The 21549-nt window shown below is 42.5% G+C and overlaps 2 protein-coding genes across 2 annotated transcripts; both read left to right on the top strand.

Annotated features, from left to right (window-relative positions):
- Window positions 1-3338: 3338 nt before the first annotated feature.
- Window positions 3339-11303, top strand: lfng (LFNG O-fucosylpeptide 3-beta-N-acetylglucosaminyltransferase). Its single transcript, XM_044050186.1, has 8 exons — window positions 3339-3872; window positions 7897-7945; window positions 8121-8223; window positions 8319-8472; window positions 8587-8672; window positions 9133-9298; window positions 9395-9480; window positions 9622-11303. The coding sequence occupies exons 1-8, from the start codon at window positions 3456-3458 to the stop codon at window positions 9686-9688; spliced, it is 1128 nt and encodes a 375-aa protein (XP_043906121.1). The 5' UTR covers window positions 3339-3455; the 3' UTR covers window positions 9689-11303.
- Window positions 11304-13508: 2205 nt separating this feature from the next.
- Window positions 13509-14055, top strand: LOC122785255 (coiled-coil domain-containing protein 70-like). The gene is given in 4 exon segments (XM_044050982.1): window positions 13509-13605; window positions 13719-13775; window positions 13778-13897; window positions 13938-14055. Coding segments are annotated over 4 exon segments (354 nt in total). The 3' UTR covers window positions 14018-14055.
- The last annotated feature ends 7494 nt before the right edge of the window (window positions 14056-21549 follow it).

The following is a 21549-nucleotide window of genomic DNA, read 5'->3' as shown; positions in this document are numbered from 1 at the left end:
TGTGTGTGGGGGGAATCAAACACACTGTGGTGTTTACTTGTGGGTTTTGTGGGCACGATGGAGAGGAAGTGGGCTTGTCTGAAGAAACTGGATTTAATCTCTGGTATTCGGTGGGTAATGTTGGACAGGACGGCGCGCTGAAGACGATTAATTCAAAGGGGGGCATGAAAGGAAACACAACTGCGACCTCCGAGGGAGGTTAGAGCGGGTACAAGTGGAAATCTCCACTCATTCGCTTCTAAACTGACATTGATGCCTTGCAGGTTTGGCGAGGTGAATCCACACGAATGCAGTGCTTCAAATTTAAATGTTGCCCCGCTCCCCGCTCTAACACACCACATTTAAATGAATGGGTCGTTACCAGGCATTTCAATCAGATGTGTTGGAGCAGGACAGTTCCAGGGATTGAGAAACACTGCACTAAAGAATCTGCAGTTTGATTGTTTGGTCTTTTTTGCTTTATGATAACTTGGATTTTTCTTTCCTTAGTCGCCCTGGCTTTCTTAATTCTGTCTCTGTTTTCTCAGTGTAACTTACACTTATTCGAATAAGAATATGCGGATGCTCAACGTCGCCACGTACAGGCCTGGCATGTGTACTACAGCGTTTAGAGCTATTTTGCTCACTCACTCACTCACAGGCCCTTTTATGGTTCAAATGAGCAGAAAAAATAAGTCCAGATGGACATTTAGAAGCTTAGGTATTAAACGGGTTAATATGAATATGATTAAAATTTGAAAACACGATACATTTTCTTAAGATAGAGACTTTTTGTTGAGGAGTTGATTGCTCGTTCATTCAAATCAACATTTTCAGTTGAATTAATAAAGCCTGACCACATTAAACTCTACATATGTTCCCCTGCTTATAAGCAGATTATAGCAATAAATGGTTTACATCACCTCGTCAGAACGAGGCAACGGTTAATCAGAGAAGAATGAAGGCCATAGAGACAACCCTCCTCTGCCTGGTTTCCTACACTCGCTTTTATAACGCCTCTCTGTGCACACTATAAAAAGGTGAACAAAAGACCCAGTCACAAGCAACAAAGCCGAGACGTAACTTGTCCCACATTCAAAATGAATACAACACCTGCAGTGGAAAAGAAGTGTATTCTCCTTCAAATGCTTTGAAAAAGGCACATTTGCTGCAGCGTGTATGAAGTCACTTGAGTTAACTCAACATTTATTGCATTCATGAGCCTTTTCTGCACGACTTAAAGAACTCAATGGTTGTTAATAATTCCAGGATAAGAAGGAAAAAGTAAAGATGAAGCGTCTCAAGTGTCTCCCTCAGTTGCAAACAAAAGAAAACCAGACGTTGGTTTGATATTGAACTGCCTCAGTGTGGCAAAATCTGGATGCTGGGTGTTTCCAAGGCTCCAGCAGCTGCATGTTGGTCTAAATGGGGCTGATGTCACTTGGTCAGAGTCCCAGTGCCAGACGGCACTCCGTTGTGAGAGAGCCAGAATTTGAATAACAAGTGTTCAGGAATGACCAACTGTTTGGAGTCCTCACAAGGTCAGAGAAGAACAATAGAGCATGTTTATCTGGTGAACACCCAGCTCACACTTGGCCAAATTCAAATAACTTCCCAAAAGAGGAGAAAAGATTTGTATTTTTTAACCAAATAAGATTTTTAAGTTTGTTGTTGTTGTTGTTGTTTTTTTCACCTTTATTTAAACATGCAACCTGAGTGAGACACATGAGAGCAACCTGATCAGGATGACAACAATACAACAGTTATTGTTGTAGTGAATGTGGCATTGTTTGAATGGTGCATCAGTTTTCCTCCAGGTGCACTTTAAAACACACCTTCCCTCGTGCAACACCTGCAGCTTTGTTTTCTTTAGGTAAATATTTCACTGGTATTATCTGTACTCTGAACTCTGCAGGACACACACACCTTTGGGACCCTTACATAAACTTTTATTTAAAAGTCACCCTTTACACTTATCTCTAACATGAAAGACTGACCATCTGGAATCAGCTTCTTCCCAACTGAGGACACAGACTTTGGCCCTGTTTTGACCATCCCAAAACATCTTAAATGTGCCAATCTTAAGCCCTTCCCTAAGCCTAGGATAACCCAATGAACCACAGACGCAAACATCCTTGGGACACAGTTGGACACGCCACCTCTAACTGACTAATTTTTTATTCTGGAATTTGTCCCAAAAGCTAGACCTTACCCCTATCACTACCACAAGACTAACACCAACCTCAGTCTAACCCAACATGAACTGGTGACCCTTAAATCTGCTTTAATGCAGGACACAGACTTTGTACGTAAGTGAAACAAAACAAAACCTTATAGATGGACCCTAATCTGAAGCTAATCCAAACAAAAACCATTGAGACAGATGCAGATTTTTGTCTAAAACTGGTACAAAAATGTTCTTCACAACCATAGCTGGTTAATGCCTAATCCTAAACTGAACCAAACCACTTTTAAAATGTTAGCATTAGTATTGCCTTATTTGGACTACAAGATCACATTAAAGGTTTGATTTTAGTCAGACTAAGAAAAATGTGAACGTTAGTTACAAGCTAGTCTTAGTCCGACTAACATACCTGGATAATGCTAGTCTGATTACTCCTGCATGTATACGCTTAGTCGGACTGGAGTTGGACTTCTGTGCATACACCAAAATGTCCTCCACAGTCTTTGACCTGGAAGTAGAAGGAGACGATGTATAAAATGCAGTAGTGTTGTCCAAAATATGGCGATGGCGTCTTTCAGCCATGTGCCATCTAATTTGTATCACAATGTTCAGCAGGTATGAAACATACAGAACCACAGCACGATCCATGTCGCCGCTCGCTGTTTGGTTTTCTGTGACGTGAAGGTCAACAGGAAACTGATTTAAAACACACTAGCTTATAGAGAGATACAGAGCCTATGGAGGTAGATTCAGACATACATGACCAATTAATTGATTTTCTCCCTGTATACTTTGACTTGGCAAGATGTCCGATTGCCTGTCTTAGTCGGACTACGGCCATAGCTCGGTTAAACTGTTGTACTCTTTATTAATGGCTTTATGCCAGAAAAGGTCCTAAAGGAGCAACAAAAACCTTAACCTAAACCATCACAAATAAATTCCTAACCCTAACCTAAAACTAACCGTCTTAAGGACCAGACAGAATGGCCGCACAAATTTCATGGTCCTCACAGAGGTACACATACAAGAACACACACAAACACAGCTGTAACCACGCCCCATTCCTGCGTCACTGACTGGCGTGCTGCATTCAAGAACCTCCCATAAGGCGTGGCCTTGCATGCAAGCTTATAAATTCCCCTCCGTGCCGAGAATCTTATTCGCTTCTCAGTTATGAACCAGGACGGACTTTAACTCCTCCTTCTGAGTTTTATTTAATTAAATAGAAGAAATCCACATGGACTTTGCTTTGGAGATAGTCTTTAGTCTTTTTTAACTTTAGGTTTTAATCATGTTGAAGAATAATGGAAAGAAGTCAGCGGTGTTTGTGGCTGCATCAGCCGGTCTCTCACTGCTGCTGCTGCTCATGATGATGATGATGATGGTCGCTGTGCAGCATCACCAGGTCCAGGTGGATGAGGACACTGGAGGAGGCGGAGGAGAGGACACCGGGACCCGCGCTGTGCTCCGGGATGCCGCGCAGGGTCCGGGAGTGAAGAAAGGATTCTCCGCGTACTTCACCAAACTGACCCGCGGGCGCAGAGACGCGGAGAAACCCGCGGGCTCCGCCGCGTCCTCGCTGCCGCCGCCTCCCGCTGAGGACATCAGCGCCGATGACATCTTCATCGCCGTGAAGACCACCAAGAAGTTCCACCGCTCCAGACTGAGTCTGCTGCTGGACACGTGGATCTCCAGGAACATGCAACAGGTAAAGGGGCAGTGCAAAACTCCATTGTTGGTTGTCATTCACGATGCTTTAATAACTTAAACGATGCATTAATAAAAGATAAGGATATGATCAATTTGTCATTGCTGCTGAGACTGAGGACAATGACCCAGTGCACCCATGGAGCTGCTGTCTGGGTGAAGGCTGCATACAGTGCTGTATTGTCCCACAGTGACACCCCAAAAAAGAGCCACTCTCACCCTGCTGAATTTCCTCTGCTTTGTCACTTTTTATTCTCCACTGAGTGATGTCCCTGAGAACCTGGGGAGCAGTTTCAGGACTCTCTCTTTCACAGACCCCCCTTTGCTCCCCACTCCTTTTTTTTTTGGGTGTCCCTGTGAATGTGCAATGGATGCTTCACAGGCACCCGAGTCCGGCGCTGTCCCCCTTCCAGGACTAACAAAGCGTCTTTCTGAAGGAAGGGGGGAAAGAAAAGCTTTCCCCAGCCCCTTGTCTCTCCCCTCTCTCTCCATGGGAACGTGGGAGCCGAGTCTGGGTCAAGCTCACTGGAGGAGGGATGGGAAAACTGGGGGCTTCGTTTAGGGGATGCTTTGGGACAAAAGGGGGGTGCATCTATAGGGTCAGGGTTGTGCTAGGAACCAAGCTTTCGCACTGTTGGAAGAAAGTGGCAAAAAATATTCACCTGCTATCAAACCATATGTAATCCCCTGCATCAGTGGGATCTGATTGTGATATCTGGTTGTAATCACTGCCGTGGATGTTGTTACTTCACCCATCCTGACAAAGTTAACAGCAGGGCTTATAGAGAGAGAGGCAGGCAGCTGGTGAATGACTGTGCCTGCAAAAAAAAAAAAAAGGGACAGATCGAGGCAGCACAATGCTGGAGGGAGTTCCTGGAGGAAGGGTGCCAGGTGGTGGGGGAGACACAGAACAAAGGATGGGGCTTTAATGCCAGCCATATGATGCTGCGAGTTCCCACCGTGTACATATGTCCATCCTCTGTGCTCAGGTTCTGATTCTCACGCTCAGCTGACGGAACATCTGTCCTAGTTTCTCTGGCTGCAAGGACACAAGAGACATTTTTTTATATATCATTTTTTAATCCAAAAGCGAGTATTTTTTCAATCATCCGCTCAAAGTGAGGTTTCTTCACTTTCACACAGTTGCTATCTGCAGCTGTTTACTTGAGGAACAGGGAGGGCAGATTATCTCTGTGATAGCACTGCTGACACAATAGTGCCTGTGGCCTTCTTAATGTTTGAGCCCATTCAGAGCATGAATCACATTTTTTTTTGAATTCCTTCCACTAAGAATCGAAGTAAATTCCAACCCAGAAATGTCTTTATGAGACAGAACGTCTCTGTTTTTTACATTACAGTAACCTTTCCACTTCACGCCGGGACCATAGAGCATCATACAGGGTTTAAAAGTAAAGTACAACGAACAGTAGATCGGGAAGTTACTCAAAACCGTCTTTATTTCCTTGGATTGATGTGTACAAGTGGCACCATCTGCCTTTTTGCAAGCGTCTGGACAGCTGGCATCCACATCTTCATGGAGGAGTGTGTGTGTGCCACTGCCATGCATTCTTCTCTCAAGAGTATGATAATGAGCCAGCACTCCAACAATGGACGCTTTTAGCATTTAGAGAGAGAGAAAAAACAACACATGGTGCAAAAATTCGAGTGAAGTAAATGGTCAGGAAGATGCTGAGGACGTGAGAAGAGAAAGTGCTGAAAGGGCTTTAAAACGTCTGGGACAGAGTCAGGGGGGGTGTAGGGGCGGATGCCCTTCCGTCCGCTGGAGCTGGAGACAGCCAGCCAGGCACCGCGCTCAGATCTGTGCCAGGCCTTCCTGTGGTCAAGAGTGCAATCCCCCTCCCCCCTCTGCTCTCCTCACCCTCTCGCCTCTTATCTCAGCTCCACACGGCCAGTTATTTATTTTTCGTATTGTCGTATGAATCAGTATGCCGTGAAAGTAACTGTTTCAGTTAAGAAACAAAGACAGAAAGAAAAACTCTCCCCCCACAGGGGATTTTTTTTTCTTCTTCTTGAGTTAACTCCTGCAGCTGTATGCAAATGCAGCCAAACATATTTAGAATTTACCCAGTGGAGACTTTACCCAGCATGAAAACTCACAGCATTGTTCTATTCAAGAGGCTCTGGCCGTGTATGTGGCCCAGAGGGGTGAGAGGGAGGAGGCAGGATAAGGGGTGAAGAGTGGGGGGGGTGAATGGCCACACACGGTTTTCGATTTACTAATCAGCAGCGAGATTCCACCCCACTCCTCCATGAACCCCCACCTCCTCCTCCTCCTTTCTGTCAGTGGCCTGGCAGCCCCGGCAGCTGCCTCAGTGATTAGTCTCTCTATTCAATGGGCTTTAAAGCAAACAGTGCCAGCCTCTGATCCCGTTACCACTGAAACATCCACCCTTCCTTAAACAAATACAGGATCAGGGCCTTTGCACTGGGCAGCATCTGTGCACAGTTTGTTCCATAAACTGTTTTTGTGCAGGGAAAGAAACGCATGTGTAGAAAGACGTGCCGCCGTTTTCATTGTGTCGCCCGGGCGCCCCCGAGGGCAGACGCGGGGACGCTCCGTCACCGCCGAGCACCACGACCTGACGTGCAGAGACACGTGGCGTTGATAAGGCGGCGGCGTGTTCGGCAGGTGCTGCCTCACCTCAGGTGAAGAGTAAACAAGGCCACTGGCGGTTACAAAGAAAAACTAGGCGTCCTTTTCATCATCCCCATTCACCGGCGTGCACCTGCTCAGTGTCGGGAGTCTAATCTTCATCTGGGTCTTTAAAACTGAGCTCATGGAACTCTTTGTTGTCACCTGCTTTTACGACTGACTGACTGCTACATTTAACAAGCAACACGGGTTTTGATTCTTTTTTAAAACGGCCCAACGTGTGGGTCAAACAGCAGCCGAGTCAAGTGGAGTCATGTTTACTTGTGTCGCGCATTGACACGACTGGAGTGGAGCCAAGGGGCTTTAAAGAAGCAAACATATTTAGACAAGCGAAATCAGACAAAACAAGACAGCAAATACAACAGAGATGATGTAACGTTACTTCTTTCACAAGCTCTGTCAAGAGGAACCTGCAATGCTTCTGTCTTTCTTGACGTGAAAATAACAGGGAAAAGTATGAATATTCAATTATTAAGAGTCCATCAGTTAATCCGACTGTTCAAAACTACAGTAAAAAGACACAAAACCATAAAAAAGTTCCTTCATTCCTTCACAAAAGATCTGAACACTGTTATACAGTGAAACAGAGATTTGTATGGAGTTGATTAAAGGACAAATATTTCAAAAGTTGCCTTTTTAAAACAGCAGCATTCTGTCAGAGATAGAAAAGACAAGACTTTAAATTTGATTTTAAAACAAAGAAATGATGTGAGATTATTCAAGAGAGAGGAAACAGATTGATTATTTAACCAGGTAAAAAGTCAGAGATCGAAATTTCTTTTCCAAGGGTGACCTGGCCAAGAGGTCAGCAGCACACAATCATAGTAAACATTGGATTAGATACAGGAGACAGGTGACAGGGACCTGGGAGCTTAAGTTAAACCAATACGTTCTTTAAAGACAAACTTTAAAGTAGGACTTTCTGTCCACTGTAACCTTTCTGCTCTTGCAGTTTTGTTTTAGCTGCAATCAACACGTTTGAAGTGAGGCAGCAGGTCCAGTAGAGCGGGGCTCGGTCGGGGGATGGGATACATGAATGGGGTGTGTGTGGGGGCGGACAGTCTGCCTCGTCCTTTGTTCTATGTCTGGGATGCTTCGCGGAGGCTGCATAGTTGCCATGGTGAGAGTGAAGCGCGGCACAAAGGCTCTTTATTGGAGCACGGGGGTTGTTTAACTCGCCGCTGCATAAAGAACATGCATGATTGATGCTGATCACGCCCGGGGACTCTGGACACCCTGTCAAATTGTGATCGTGTGGCCGAGTCACGTGATCGGGCAAAAAAAACAAAAAAACCATGAGGTGAAGTGCGTGAGTTGACTTATCTGTGATGTCCCCTCTGTGTGTTTGCAGACGTACATCTTCACCGACGGAGAAGACGAGGAGCTGAAGAAGAAAATGGGTATGTGTCATTTTTATCTTGGGAACAGAGATGCACATTGTTTCTGTCAATTCTGGATTTGTTAGGAAAATCATTTTCTCAAAGGTCATAAACATTTGGCTGTGAGCCTTTTTGCCTGTGGTCCTCAAATGCATAGAGCCTCCATTGATGATATTTGTGTCCCTTGTTGCTACAGGGAGTCATGCCATCAACACCAACTGCTCTGCGGCTCATAGTCGACAAGCGCTGTCTTGTAAGATGGCAGTGGAATATGACAAGTTCATCGAGTCGGGGAAAAAGTGAGTATCACTCCACGCTGCGCGTATGGTTTTTCGCGTTTATCTGGAAGGATCTCGGTGGTCTGACGATATCTGTTTCCCCCTGGTGGTCTCAGGTGGTTCTGTCACGTGGACGATGACAACTACGTGAACGCCCGGACTCTGGTGAAGCTTCTGTCCCAGTATCCTCACACGCAGGACATGTACATCGGCAAACCCAGCCTGGACCGGCCCATCGAGGCCACAGAGAGGCTGGGGGACAATAAGATGGTATGTTCTTTATGTATAAAAAAAATAATAATCAGATTTTAAGGTCATGCCTCCAGGTTGTTTGTCAGATGAGTCTCTGTATTTAACACAACGTCGTTCTGTTTCCTCTCAAAGAAACCCGTCAACTTCTGGTTTGCCACCGGAGGAGCAGGTTTCTGCGTGAGTCGGGGTCTGGCACTGAAGATGAGCCCGTGGGCCAGGTAAGACTCACATTATTATTACGTATTCAAATGCCACATTCTGTCCACAATAAGTTATCTGCACAAATGAGCAAAGAAACCAGAAGATATTGAATTATAAGAAGCTAAATAAATATTAATATTTATCGATTGCAGTAGCTCTAATTGTGCTACTGTCTCAACAAGTATACACCATATGTTGGTAAATGTGCTTATTTTTCAGAATAAAGCTGTCACAGCCACATGTTTAAAAGTCAGACTTGTAAGAATTATTCAGTTAAAATTCCCCTCCCTTTCACAAGTGCATGTACGGTGGCCTTTGCATACCAAAAAGAGTGTAATTCTTCTTCATTTGTTAATTAACCCTCCTCAATGTCACACACTGGACCTTGAACATCACCATGAGATGTTTGAGAAGAGCCACATGTGTCGTGCTTGTGTCTGTGTGACACTGACCTTTTCTCTGTGTCCGTCTCCACAGCGGCGGCCACTTCATGAACACGGCGGAGAAGATCCGTCTGCCCGACGACTGCACCGTGGGCTACATCGTCGAGTCGGTCCTCGGCGTCCCGCTGACCCGCAGCAACCTGTTCCACTCTCACCTGGAGAACCTGCAGCAGGTGTCCAGGTCTGAGATCCACAAACAGGTGAGAAACATCACATCATTATCTCTTAATGACACGTCACTGGACACTCGTTTGTTTGTTTCTATGTCACTCATGTCTTTTCATGTCTTCCTCCAGATCACCCTCAGTTATGGGATGTTTGAAAACAAGAGCAATATCATCAATTTGAAAGGGGCTTTTTCTGTGGAGGAGGATCCATCCAGGTGAGCGGGATATAATCACACTTTCACCATGAGAAGAAAACAACAGGAACACAAAACTTGATTGTATATACAACAGACTCCTTGTCTGTTTTTATATTCTGAAGTCACGTTAAATCTTTTTTTTGTCTGTGTTTGCCGCAGGTTCAAGTCTGTGCACTGTCTCCTGTACCCAGACACCCCGTGGTGTCCGCCTCAGGTTGCCTTCTAGGGCGACCGCTCCTTTCTCATCCTCGTCCCCGTCCGCGTCTCGGTATCTGAGAGGCGCGAAGGGACCAGTGTTTTTTCGAGTAAGACCGCGCGGTCCGCTGTTGCTGCAGCGGCGCGCGGTCTTCGATAGTTTTACTGGGCTGCTGTGCGGCCCGCATCGGGACTATTTCTTCTTCCTGCTCTGAAGGAACCCCCTCCACCCCCAGCTCTGTGGTGCTCGGGGTGGAAGGACTCCAGGCTCTCGGACAGGAAGAAGCTTTCAGCGTCGAGCTTTTGCAGGCAATCATTTGAGCTTTGTGATGTATATGTTGCTTGTAAATGTATCTGCAATTCTCATAGAATGTGTCGTCAAATATTCAAGCCTTTTTTTTTTTGCCAGCTCTACATTAACATTTTCTTCTTTTCTTTTCTTTTTTTAAAATCTTATTCCATCCATTATTGTTAACTTTAATCTTTTAGACCAGATGACTCCGGACAAACACTCAAGTATGAAGATGTTTATTTGTTTTAGTTATCAGTGTTATATGTTTTTTTTCTCCCACACATATTTGAGCTGGCAGGAGGTCGACGTCCAAAAGCTTCATTTGGTGACTTAATCTGAGGTTTATCAGGACAAAAAAAAAGCACTTTTTAAAAAATGTTTTTCTCTCTATTTTTGGTGAAATTATTTACATCCGTGACATTCCTCAGATTTGTCTCCTAGCTGACAAAAAAAGAAATATTAATAACCCCTCAAAATCTATTCACTCTGTTGTATTTAATAACACTCCTTGCATTTGTTACAATCAGGGAAGAATAATGAGTGGATGAGATTTTGACTCGGGGTTACAATCAGCTTTTGAATTGCTCTGAAATTTTATTATTGTTATTGTTATTATTAATATTGCACAGCTGGAATTTTCAAATGCGAGCTGAGGTTTTTTTGCTCCTGAGAAAGAACTTCTCACCCTCTCACGCTTCGGCAGAATCTCTAAGCTCGACAACACACAGAGGAAACCCAAAACAGCAATGAGAAAAAGCTGCGTCTGAATAATAAGCACGTGCGTAATCCGAGCCACAGTCTTGTTATACTTCTGCACAAAAGACTGATGAGCCTCTCTGTTGTTGTTGTTATTTTCTTATTATTGCTGTGAATGTTCTTTATTTACACATAATATTGGATGGTTACTGTCGAGGCCTGTGAGGTGAAAACTTAACCAGGAGCAACATCAGTGTTTTTTGTTTATTTTACATGGAGGCTTTTTTTTTCCTGCTTCCTCTGTGTTGTCTCTCACCCATATTGGGTGTCGCTGTACATCTTGATGACAGTATTGTGTACTGTGGCTTTGTGTTTCAATGAGTAGTGACTGTACATGTTTAGAATGTAATTTCCTCCGCTTTTGTGTGGTCTACGCGACGCTTTCGATGACCTGGACATGATTGTTGTACTGCTTTTTGAACTGTGTCGACTGAACAGCCACAGTGTTTATTCTCCAGTATCTGGAGGGTTCGCACAGTTCCTTCCCAATACTGGCTTCTCAGGGATTATGAGCTTTGGTCGTGGTATCTGCAGCCTTTGGGACCCACAGTGGGACCTAAAACTTTAAATAAAAGTGCATAACCACTGAGAAACTTTACCCACCTGTTTGTCCATTTCATTTGTTTTTTTCCTTCAAGACTGCAAAACACTTGCTTTTGTTACTTTCTACTGTTATAAATTGCAAATCCATACAAAAACATACAGACTATAACCTGTACATGCGGCACATGCTGATGATGATGCTGTACATTCTAACACAGCTTTACATTATAGAGTTATTGAATTTTCAATTCATATAACCTCATTGCCTATTCCAATAAAGTTATAACACAATACTATATTATATAATATTACTTCCAGCGTTGAGTATTTTAACTTTTATATAGACAGTTGTCTATTAAATGCATGGTATCTAATAGTTTAGTAATGTTTGACGTTTGGAAAATGTTGGAAATTTAAAGGTTAATATCCTTGCGGTTGTGTCTGTGCGATACAAAGCTGAAGCAACAGCAGCACAGCCACTATAATTTCAGCATAACGACAAAAAGAAATGTAACTAGTTCTTTCTAAATTAACAGAATCTACCAGTATTTATACATTTGAATAATTATTATGGTATCATATTGTCTGATAATCTGTAGATGGTGCAATAGAACTGGGCTCTCACAAGCATTAATGAACTTCAAAAGCTTTTTTTAATCATATAATATATACTGTGTACTCACTGGCCACTTTATTAGGTACACCTAATGTCCATTCATTCATTAATGCATCCTGCTACTTATGGTGTTCTGTGTATAAAGTGACCAGATTGTATATTGTTTAATACTCTAAAAGACAAGTTTAACATAATCCATTTGCAGGCTTATATTGTGCTATGTAACCGATTATTTCGGGGCAAATGTTTTATTCCTTATAATAAAATGCAGCTTATAAATATGTCATTAAAGGTACAGTATTTATTGAAGTTGCAGATCCATCACCTCACCCTTCCCTTCAAAGTGTGTTGGAGACAGCCTGCAGTTATGAAAACAATATGAGCTAATATTTACGCACTGGATCTTTAAATCATAATAACCAACCCTTTATGACATTGAGAGAACATTAAAATGCTGCCTTTGTAATTATGAATCAATCCAATCGTATAAAACATTAATTAAGTAAGAAATACTCGATGTCTCCAGGCCCCATGAGCACATGCTGGCTGAATCCATGCAGATCCATCGTCAGCCTCACATGGGAGACAAATTACTCCGAGTGACATCCTCACCACAAACCATAATCACAGCTTTGTCTTCCAGTAAAGTATAGTGGGAAAAAACTGCAGGCTTTTATGAGTGTGTGTGAGTCTTTAAAAACTGAGCGGGTGCTTTTCTTCTCTCTGTTGACTCATAGAAATGTTTCCACTAAACGAGTGCGGGAGTTTCACATCATCCCTCGTTGTAAAATAAACCAGTCAAAGCCGTTTGATTGGCAGCTTCGGTGGTTTTGTGTCAGTGGCGATCGGGGTTTTTCTCTCTCGGCTTTCTAACAAGAGGAAGAGACGGATCCTTCCTCTGGCACTGACTGCACCCATGGGAAAAAGAGGGCAGGGGGCTTAAGTATAAAACACTGTGCATTAAGCCATGAACGCGCAAACAGTAATCGGCTCAGCGGGAGTTTGATCTCTACCTACGAAGAAAGGAATAACAACAAATCATACGAGTGTTGCTCTGATCCTTTAATGCTCAGACTCTAAAATACTGCAACAAAAGTTAAGTGAAGACACAAGTAACTCTACGTTATCGCCTTTAATTCAGTGACAAGTCTGTTGCCAAAGCAGTTTTTTAGCCTCAAACATACCACTGTGTGACATCTGTGAGCACATGAATGGATGAATGGCATCTCTTACATGAGAGCGGTTTCCCACTGTTTATGTTCCCTTAAACATTTGCTGCCGTTCTGATGTTCGCTCCCATGCGCGGCAACAACAAATGCAGCGGGTCTGAAGTCACCGAGAAGGGCCCAGAGACACACAGAGGGACAGCTTGGACAGAGGACAGAAAAGCAGTTTGGACAGAGGACAGACGGCGGGGGTTGCTATTGGGACAGAAGACAAAGTGTTTTTTGATGAATTACACAAGGCAGGAAGCAGTTTAGACAGAGGATGGTGGGAAGAAAACAGTTTGGAACGAGGACAGAGAAGCAGTTTGGACAGAGGACAAAGCTGTTTGGACCAATGACAGCGATATAGTTTGGACAGAAGCAGCGTTGACAAAAAAAATAAAAAAGAAACTGCGGGAAGAATTTTGGACAGAAGATGATGCGGTTTGGACTGAGGATCAAGAACTCTGGACAGGGGATGGATCACTTTGGACAGAAGACAGAGGATGAAGCAGTTTGTGTAGAGCACAAAACCAGTTTGGACACAAGATAAAGCAGTTTGGCCAGAGGACGAAGCAATTTGGACAAAGGACAAAACAATTCAGACACAGGAAAAAGGCAGTTTGAATATAATACACAATTTGGGCAGGGGATGAAGCAGTTTGGAGAGAAGACAAAGCACTTTGGATAGAGGACAAACCAATTTGGACAAAGACAAAACAGTTTGGACACAGGAAAAAGCAGCTTGGCCAGATGAAGACACAGTTTGGAGAGAAGACGAAGTACTTTGGATAGAGGACGAAGCAATTTTGGCAAAGGACAAAAACAGTTTGGACACAGGGAGAAGCAGTTTGGCTGGAGGATGAAGCAGTTTGGACAGAAGACAAAGCAGTTTGGACAGAAGACAAAGCAATTTGGACAGAAGACGTTTGTCCTCCGTGTGGATAGAGGACAAACACATTTTGGACACATGTTACGACCAGTGGGGAAAGGAGACATCCTCTTCCCAACTCCCATGAAACCACCAATTACACATAAAACAGTACAGTGTTAAAGGTTTAATAAGAACAAGCACAAAATGTCTGCTGACAGTCTGACAGTGAGTGAGTCAAGGGACGTCCACCACAGTTGTGATGACCAGGCCTCTTATACTAGAACCTCCTGTGCAGGACTTCATCTTTGGAAAGAAGATGAAGTAGTTTAGACAGAAGGCAAACGAGGCTGGACACACGAAAAAGCAGTTTGGACAGAGGACAAAAGAGTTTGGAAAGAGGACTGGGGGCAGGACACAGTTGGACAGAGGGTGAAGCAGTTTCGACAGAAGACAAAACCGTTTGGACAGAGAAAAAGCAGTTTGGACAGAACCCAAAACAGTTTGGACACAGGTAAAAGCTATTTGGACAGAAGAAGCAGTTTGGAGAGAGGACAAAACAGTTAGGAAACGGGAGAAAGGTTGTTTGGAAAGAAGATGGGGTAGTTTGGACAGAAGGCAAACAAGTCTGGACACATGAAAAAGCAGTTTGGACAGAAGACAAAACTATTTGGAAAGACGAAGTAGTTTGGAAAGAGGACAGAGGGCAGGATGCAGTTGGACAGAGGATGAAGTAGTTTAGACAGATGACAAGGACATTTGGACACAAAAATGAAGCATTTTGGACAGAAGACAAAACAGTTTGGACAGAGAGCAGGAACAAAGACGTGCTGACAGTTCTAATCTGTGTGCAATGCTAAGCCAGCAGCTACATTTCGGCATCACGACAAGATAAGACATGTCCTAAAATAAGACGTTAGTGTCACAACTGGAGGTTTGAACTCCTCTTGAGTGATTTGAGTGTCAGCGCAGATTTGCATACGCAGTTTTGGCAACAGGTGAACGATTTCAGATGGAAAAACAAACATCCAACTGCAGCCTGTCAGCGCACTGTGGAGGAACATGACTGCAGGCTGGAGCTGACGAAGATGATGATGATTATCAACCACCGATTAAACACACAGCGTCCAAAATGTCCACAGGTTCTATTGACACAACACGAAACGCCTGCGGGACTCAAGTCTGATCCAGCGTCTCTGACATTTTAGACGCCGCAGGGGAGAAACCAAACACACAAACACGGGCGACTTTGTCCGACTCTACGTCAGTGAGTTAAGATTGCTGACGATAACATTTGTTCAATAAATCATGTCGTTGGTGCATTTTCATTTGTCTGTGTTACTTTCATCTCTTCCCCTAATTTGACCTCTTTTATGATTTATGTCTGCATTCATGAAACTAAACTATCACTGTGTTTCGGGGTGGGACGACACGCTGTTAACCGTTTACGCTCTGCTGATTCAAACACAAACACCTGGGTGTGTTTTCTCACACCTGCCATCAAGAGAACTAAGACGAATGTGTGAAATTTCACAACACTTGTAAAAACCACTCAGAACATGGAAAACCTCAGAGGGTGGGAGGTGAGAGCAGGCTGCCGCAGAGAGACATTCCTCAGAGGACAGGGGGATTTAACACAGACGCTGTCCACTCACTCATTGTCTTCGTGACTTCCCTTTGCTATATCTGTCGCTCTCTAATTAACCGCATGGCATTGTCTGCGGGATTAAGACACGTCCCACTGGCCCACAGACACAGAGAGAGATCTCACAGCAACTGGCACAGGCTTTAATCCTGCTCAGAGCAAGTGGGAGTTTACCATAATCCAGGTATCACATATCGCCACTTCAGAGGGACTTGAACATCACAGCGAGCAGCACTTGAGTGGACGAGTGGAGGAACTTGGAGGAGGACCAGCTTTTCTGCTGCCAAACAACATGGAGCCATGTTTGTGTCCCTCTCTGTGCAGGAAGAAACACAGTGATGTCCACATTAGACACATTCAAGATACAACACATTCTACCAAAATGCACAACAGCAACGTTTCATTTTGTGACTGATTTCAATATTTACAAGAGAATTTTAAGATTATAATTGAATGTCTTGGTTTAATCCATACATTCACATCTAATTTTCTTCAGTGACATACACTGTATGGACAGAAGTATTGGGGACACATATTCAAATACATATACAGTACTTACGTAATATGGAGTTGGTCCAAGTTTTGCAGCTTTAACAGCTTCCACATTACTTCCATTAAATGTTCTATTTGTTTCTATTTTAAATCACTTTTAAAGACCCACCTCCCACTTGATAAAAATAGTCAACCCGGACACCTCTATGTGGTTTTTACCATTTTACTATTCTATTTTGTCACTGTTTTACTTTGCTGTGTCTTTAAATCTGTACAGCACTTTGGTCCACCTTGGTTATTTTGTTTTTTTTAAACGTGCTCTAGAAATAAAGTTGATTTGAATTCTTGATTTGGAAGTGTTTTCTATGGGAATTTGTGCTCCTTCATTCTGTAGACCCACCTGCTCTAACACACCCGCTTCAAATAGTCAGCTAATCAGCGACCACTGCAGAAGCCTGATAACGATCCATTTATTCGAATCAGGTGTGTTGGAGCAGGGAAACATGTAAAACATGGAAGGCAGTGGGTTCCCAGGAGCAGGATAGAGAAACCCTGCTGCAGAGCATTTATTAAATCAGGCCGCTGATGTTGGAGGAGAAGGTCTGTGTTACTGAGATGTTTGATTATCAGGTGAGATGAACCAACGATTGAACCTCTGGAGCGAGGGATGAGTTAAGTTGAAAGATTTGATTGTAGACAGCTTAGATCCGAGGAGAACTGACACCTGAACAGTAAGGCATCATTGCAGATTCCGGCATCTACATACATTTAGTTAGCCTTGAGATTGAGTATCCGGTCCAGATGCCTGACGCCTTGGTATCCTAGGGAGGGAACCTTGAAAGGCGCCTAGTTTGTGTCCTATCGTACGCTATGGCTGTTTATATTGAACACCAGGTCTGGTTATGAGAATATGTTAAATATAGTTAAACTTAAAGATGACTGAAGATCTGAAATGTCACTCTCAGTCTGGCTCACAATCTCAAAAGTTCACCCCAAAGATGCTCGTTGGGGTTGAGGTCAGATCAGTCAGTCAATCAGTTCTTCCACACTACACTAGTCACAGTCCTAACTTTATGCACTGGGACACAGTCATGTTTGAATAATAGTTGGAAGCATAGCATATTGTCCAAAACGTCTTGGTGTGCTGAAAGCGTTAAGATTGTCCTTCATTGGAGATAAGGGACCAAGAGACCAAAGCCAGTTTAAAACACCTGAATTCAATAATTAACAGGTGTGGTCAAATATTTGTTATTAACTCTTTACCTTTAACCCCAATTTATTACCTAGTGCTGTAAAGTAAACAAGTATGTTAACAAAATCCCATGTTGAGGGTTGATATTATCTGCTAATGTGGTTAAGACTCAGACCTGAGGTATGTTTGAAAGAGCAGGGAGGGAAGGCAAGGAAAAGTGCTTACAGAGAGTCATGGAGCATCTCGGTGAGTAGAAGGTGAGGAGAAAGGATAACCAGACAGCTCCGTAAATCCTTCACAGGCTACGTGCTCCGGGTGCATGTGCACAAAGGAGGAGGCGAGGTGTGAATAACGCGGGCACTGAGTTCCAGGACACGGCTGCCTCCCTCTGCGCCTGCGGGCCACAAAAGAGACAAACCAGACTCCAAGTTTCCCTGACTCCCTTTAACTCATGAGCAAAAAAAAAGGCAGGATTCCGTCTTAAAAAAGAGTGGCCACAAAGAAGCTCACACTCTGTTTGCACTATTCACAAGAGGTCGACCGATATGGGTTTTTCTGTAGACGATAATTGATGCCAATCTGCAATGCATTTGAAATTGTTTTTAATAAAAAATAATGTATCAAGTGAATATTAATTAATTAATATATTGAAACAGGTCATAAAAAGTAAAAAAAAATAAAGTAATTTTTTAATAACATTAACATCTATTAATCCGACTCCCCTGCTTCATCCGCCCTGCAATGACAAGACGTTAAGAAATCGCTGTAGGCTGCGTATTAAGGGTTTACGTGAAATAAACACTAATTTGCCACTTTATTAGGTACACCTGACACCCTATAAAGGAAGGGCAGGAGTGACACGTGGTGAGGTCCTCTGCTGTTGTAGCCCATCGAGTAACACTTAACATTGCAGTTCAGTAACATACTGGTATAATGTGGTAATAGTATGGTAATACCTTCTAATTTCTAATGCAATTGCATGGTTATAAGGAGACAATATTGCAGTAATGTCATTTATTATTACCAGATAGCCGTGTAATACCTTCACATTAAAAGGTACAGTGGTGGATGACATTCATATTTTTAGCATAGGACACTCAGCAGACTCACAAACTATGAATTTATCATTAACCATCTCATGACCCTTTAAATCTACCGGTTGGAGTTGTTCAGCACTGCACTCGAACCAGAAAGACAGGAGAACAGTCTTAAAGTTCCAAAAATGGCCATCATTACACTGTGGTGTGGTGTGGATTTGTTGTGGCAAAAACACACCACTCATTTATGTTCTGCTGTCAGTTCCTGTGGGAGTTTGTGGTTTAGGGCTGACAGAACAGGTGCATTATTATTATTATTTTTTTTTTTAAAATGCAAGTCTTTGCCTTGTGCAGCTTGAACTCCCTCGTGTGTTTTGGCCGCCGCGCAGCTGCCTGGCACTGAGCTGTGGTCTGACCACCTGGCTGAACGCCCAGCCAGACTCAGGAAGTGTCCTTGGGGAGTTAGGGGGGAGGGTGGCGAGAGGGGTCACTCCATCCCCGTCTCCTCCTCCCTCAGCCCTGCTCTCTCCTCCCTCACCATTCAGCTCCTTACCTCAAAGCATTAGTAATGCATTCCTCCAGTGCAGCAACAAGCAGGGGTAATTCAATTTCCTCGACAGTGAGGCCGTGTGAAATTTCATTTGCATCTCTGGGGCCCGTGTGTAAGACGGGTTGTAAAAACTTCAACCTCCGTCATGCTTTGTTTGTTTACTGCTTTGTTTAGGTCACACCCCCCAATAAACAGCAGGGAGCTGAGAAGATGATAAAGTCTCTATATTTGTTTTCAAAGACAGAAAATTCTCCTGAATATTTCATATTACGGTGAATTCTCAGGACTTTGGAACGAACGACAAACCTGAAGAGATTTACTGGTTTGCCTTGATGTGATGTGGTGGTTTGATGTTTTAATCTTTTATATTAATCCTTAAAATTTGTATTCACATTTGCTTGCTTGATGGTCTGAATTGTGTGATTGTTCCCAGAGTGTCCTCTTTTTTGGTAAAAGCACTTCATATAGTGGTGTTCTTAAAGGTGATATTAATAAGTTATTATAACTCATGTTCAGGGATATTATATAATAGATGAATTTCATATACTTAAATCCCTAAAGTACAATAAATATATAGTTTAAAAAGCAGTAATTAATGAGTGGCCTGTGCGTAAGGCAGGGTGCATGTAAGCCTCTGTCATGCTTTATTTGTTTAGGTCACCCCTCTTTAACGCCCCCCAATAAACAGCAGGGAGCCGAGGACATTATAAAGTGTCGGTTTACAGCCTTAAAGACAGAAAATCCACCCTTAATATTACACAGAATAATGAACCTGAAGAGATGCAGCTTGCAGATTCTGTGGAATCTTTTAGGTCACGAGTTCTACGACCCATTTTTACAGAATTGCATTTACGTGACGTCATCTTTTATCTCGTGTCTTATTGCTTTTTATATTTATCATTACCCTTTTACTTTATCCTTTCTCTTTGCTTTTTCAAAATCCTTGACTTTGTTTTTTCCCTTTTCTGTGTGTGTATACTATTTTCATTATTTTCCGCTTTGTTTATCAAAAAGCACTTTGTGCACTTGTGTTTGAAAACGCATAAATGCAATTATTATTACTATAAAACTGGTGTATTTTAATGTTTATGTGCTTAAAATGACATGGCAAAACAATTAAAGGTCAAATAAGAAAAAAACCCTCAGTAAAGCATGATCTAAATATGCAAAGACAGAAATGATAAAAACAGATGACTCTTCTGTCTGTGTGGTTTCTTTTTTTTTCAGCCACCAGTTTTCCACATGAGGAGCTACTCTGTGTGTGTGTGTTTGGGGCGACGGCAGCTGGCCGGCGGTATGAAGGAAGTTGACAAAACCAGACTGGTGGCCCCGGCGCTGACACTGACCTCTCGTCTGCTGTCAGACCCCGGAGAGGTCACTCACACACAAAAAGTGCCTTTCTGCTCCGCTCAGAATGATCAGCATGCTGGCCTGCAGTCTGCAATCAGGGAGAAATAGCAACACATGAATGCCGTCGCTTACAAACATGTTACAGTCAGTAATACATGCCAAAAACCAGATGTTCAGAGAAAAGTTCAATTGTACTTTTTTTTTAAACTTCAAACCTTACAAAATAAAGCGCTAACGTGTCTAAAATCATGGAGCAACGTTTTCATTAGACCTCATGTTACCTGAGGTAACTTCATACTATGTGCATATTATACAATATTTACTGGAGATATCAGTAATGTAAGTCACGGTAAGGCCTAAAATATAATGAAAACGTTCAACATGTACATCATTATACAGGTTATGTCAGTATATCTGAGCTGCCTCGAATAATTATTTCAAATTAAATAATTTACTTATATTCTTACATGGCCTTGAGAAGTAGACGATGGTTGGCTGATTTGTAAAACTACAATGGAACAAATTAAACATCGAGTAACTGACTTAAATGACAGCTAGAGGAGTATCAAAACTGTTTTTACTCATTTTAATACTATACAAAACATCTTTCTTCAATACCTGAAGAGAATTATGAATTAAAATGAGTATCTACATTAAAATAAACAAAAAAAGTTCACAACTTAAACTATAACTTGAAGCCATGCACAAAAGAGGTGGCGTTACCAGTTCAGTTGAAATGCGACAGTGAAGCTTTGCTGCCACCTAGTGTCTGCTCCTGTAGAAGACATAGGGACACGGCAGTGTCTACAGAATTATACAGTTAAGGTGTTTAATTTTAAAACACAGCATTCAACCTCAATTTAACCACAGGTTTTTTTTTACATGTACACATTTTTAGAAACTGCAAAAAAAAACAATGTATAAAATAAAAATAACAATAATAAAAAAAAAGTGATTACATCTACATTGATTAAAAAAACACAACGAAATAAGAACTTGGAATCTATTGACCATATTCACATTAATATAGCAACATTATGCCCGCTACAGATTCTTAAACAGAATTTGAAAAAAAACATCTAAGAGCAAATCAAATAAGGAATATTTAAAATGAGTCTTTTGAGGAATTGAAATGGAAATGTCAATTGGACATTTTGTTCACAATCTGTACAAGAGTGTTGCGCAACCAACAAAATCAACTATGGAAAACATGAATCTGAAAGAACACATCAGCGTAATTAAGTCTTACAGAGCAGAAATGCCTAAAATAAAGACATTTAAAAAGATATTCAGAGTAAAACATTTGTGCTGCTTTTTCTTTTTTTTTCTTCTCTTGTTGGCAC

Source organism: Solea senegalensis, linkage group LG19 (assembly GCF_019176455.1).
Source record: "Solea senegalensis isolate Sse05_10M linkage group LG19, IFAPA_SoseM_1, whole genome shotgun sequence".
Classification (NCBI taxonomy): domain Eukaryota; kingdom Metazoa; phylum Chordata; class Actinopteri; order Pleuronectiformes; family Soleidae; genus Solea; species Solea senegalensis.
This window is presented reverse-complemented; position numbering and strand designations above follow the sequence as displayed.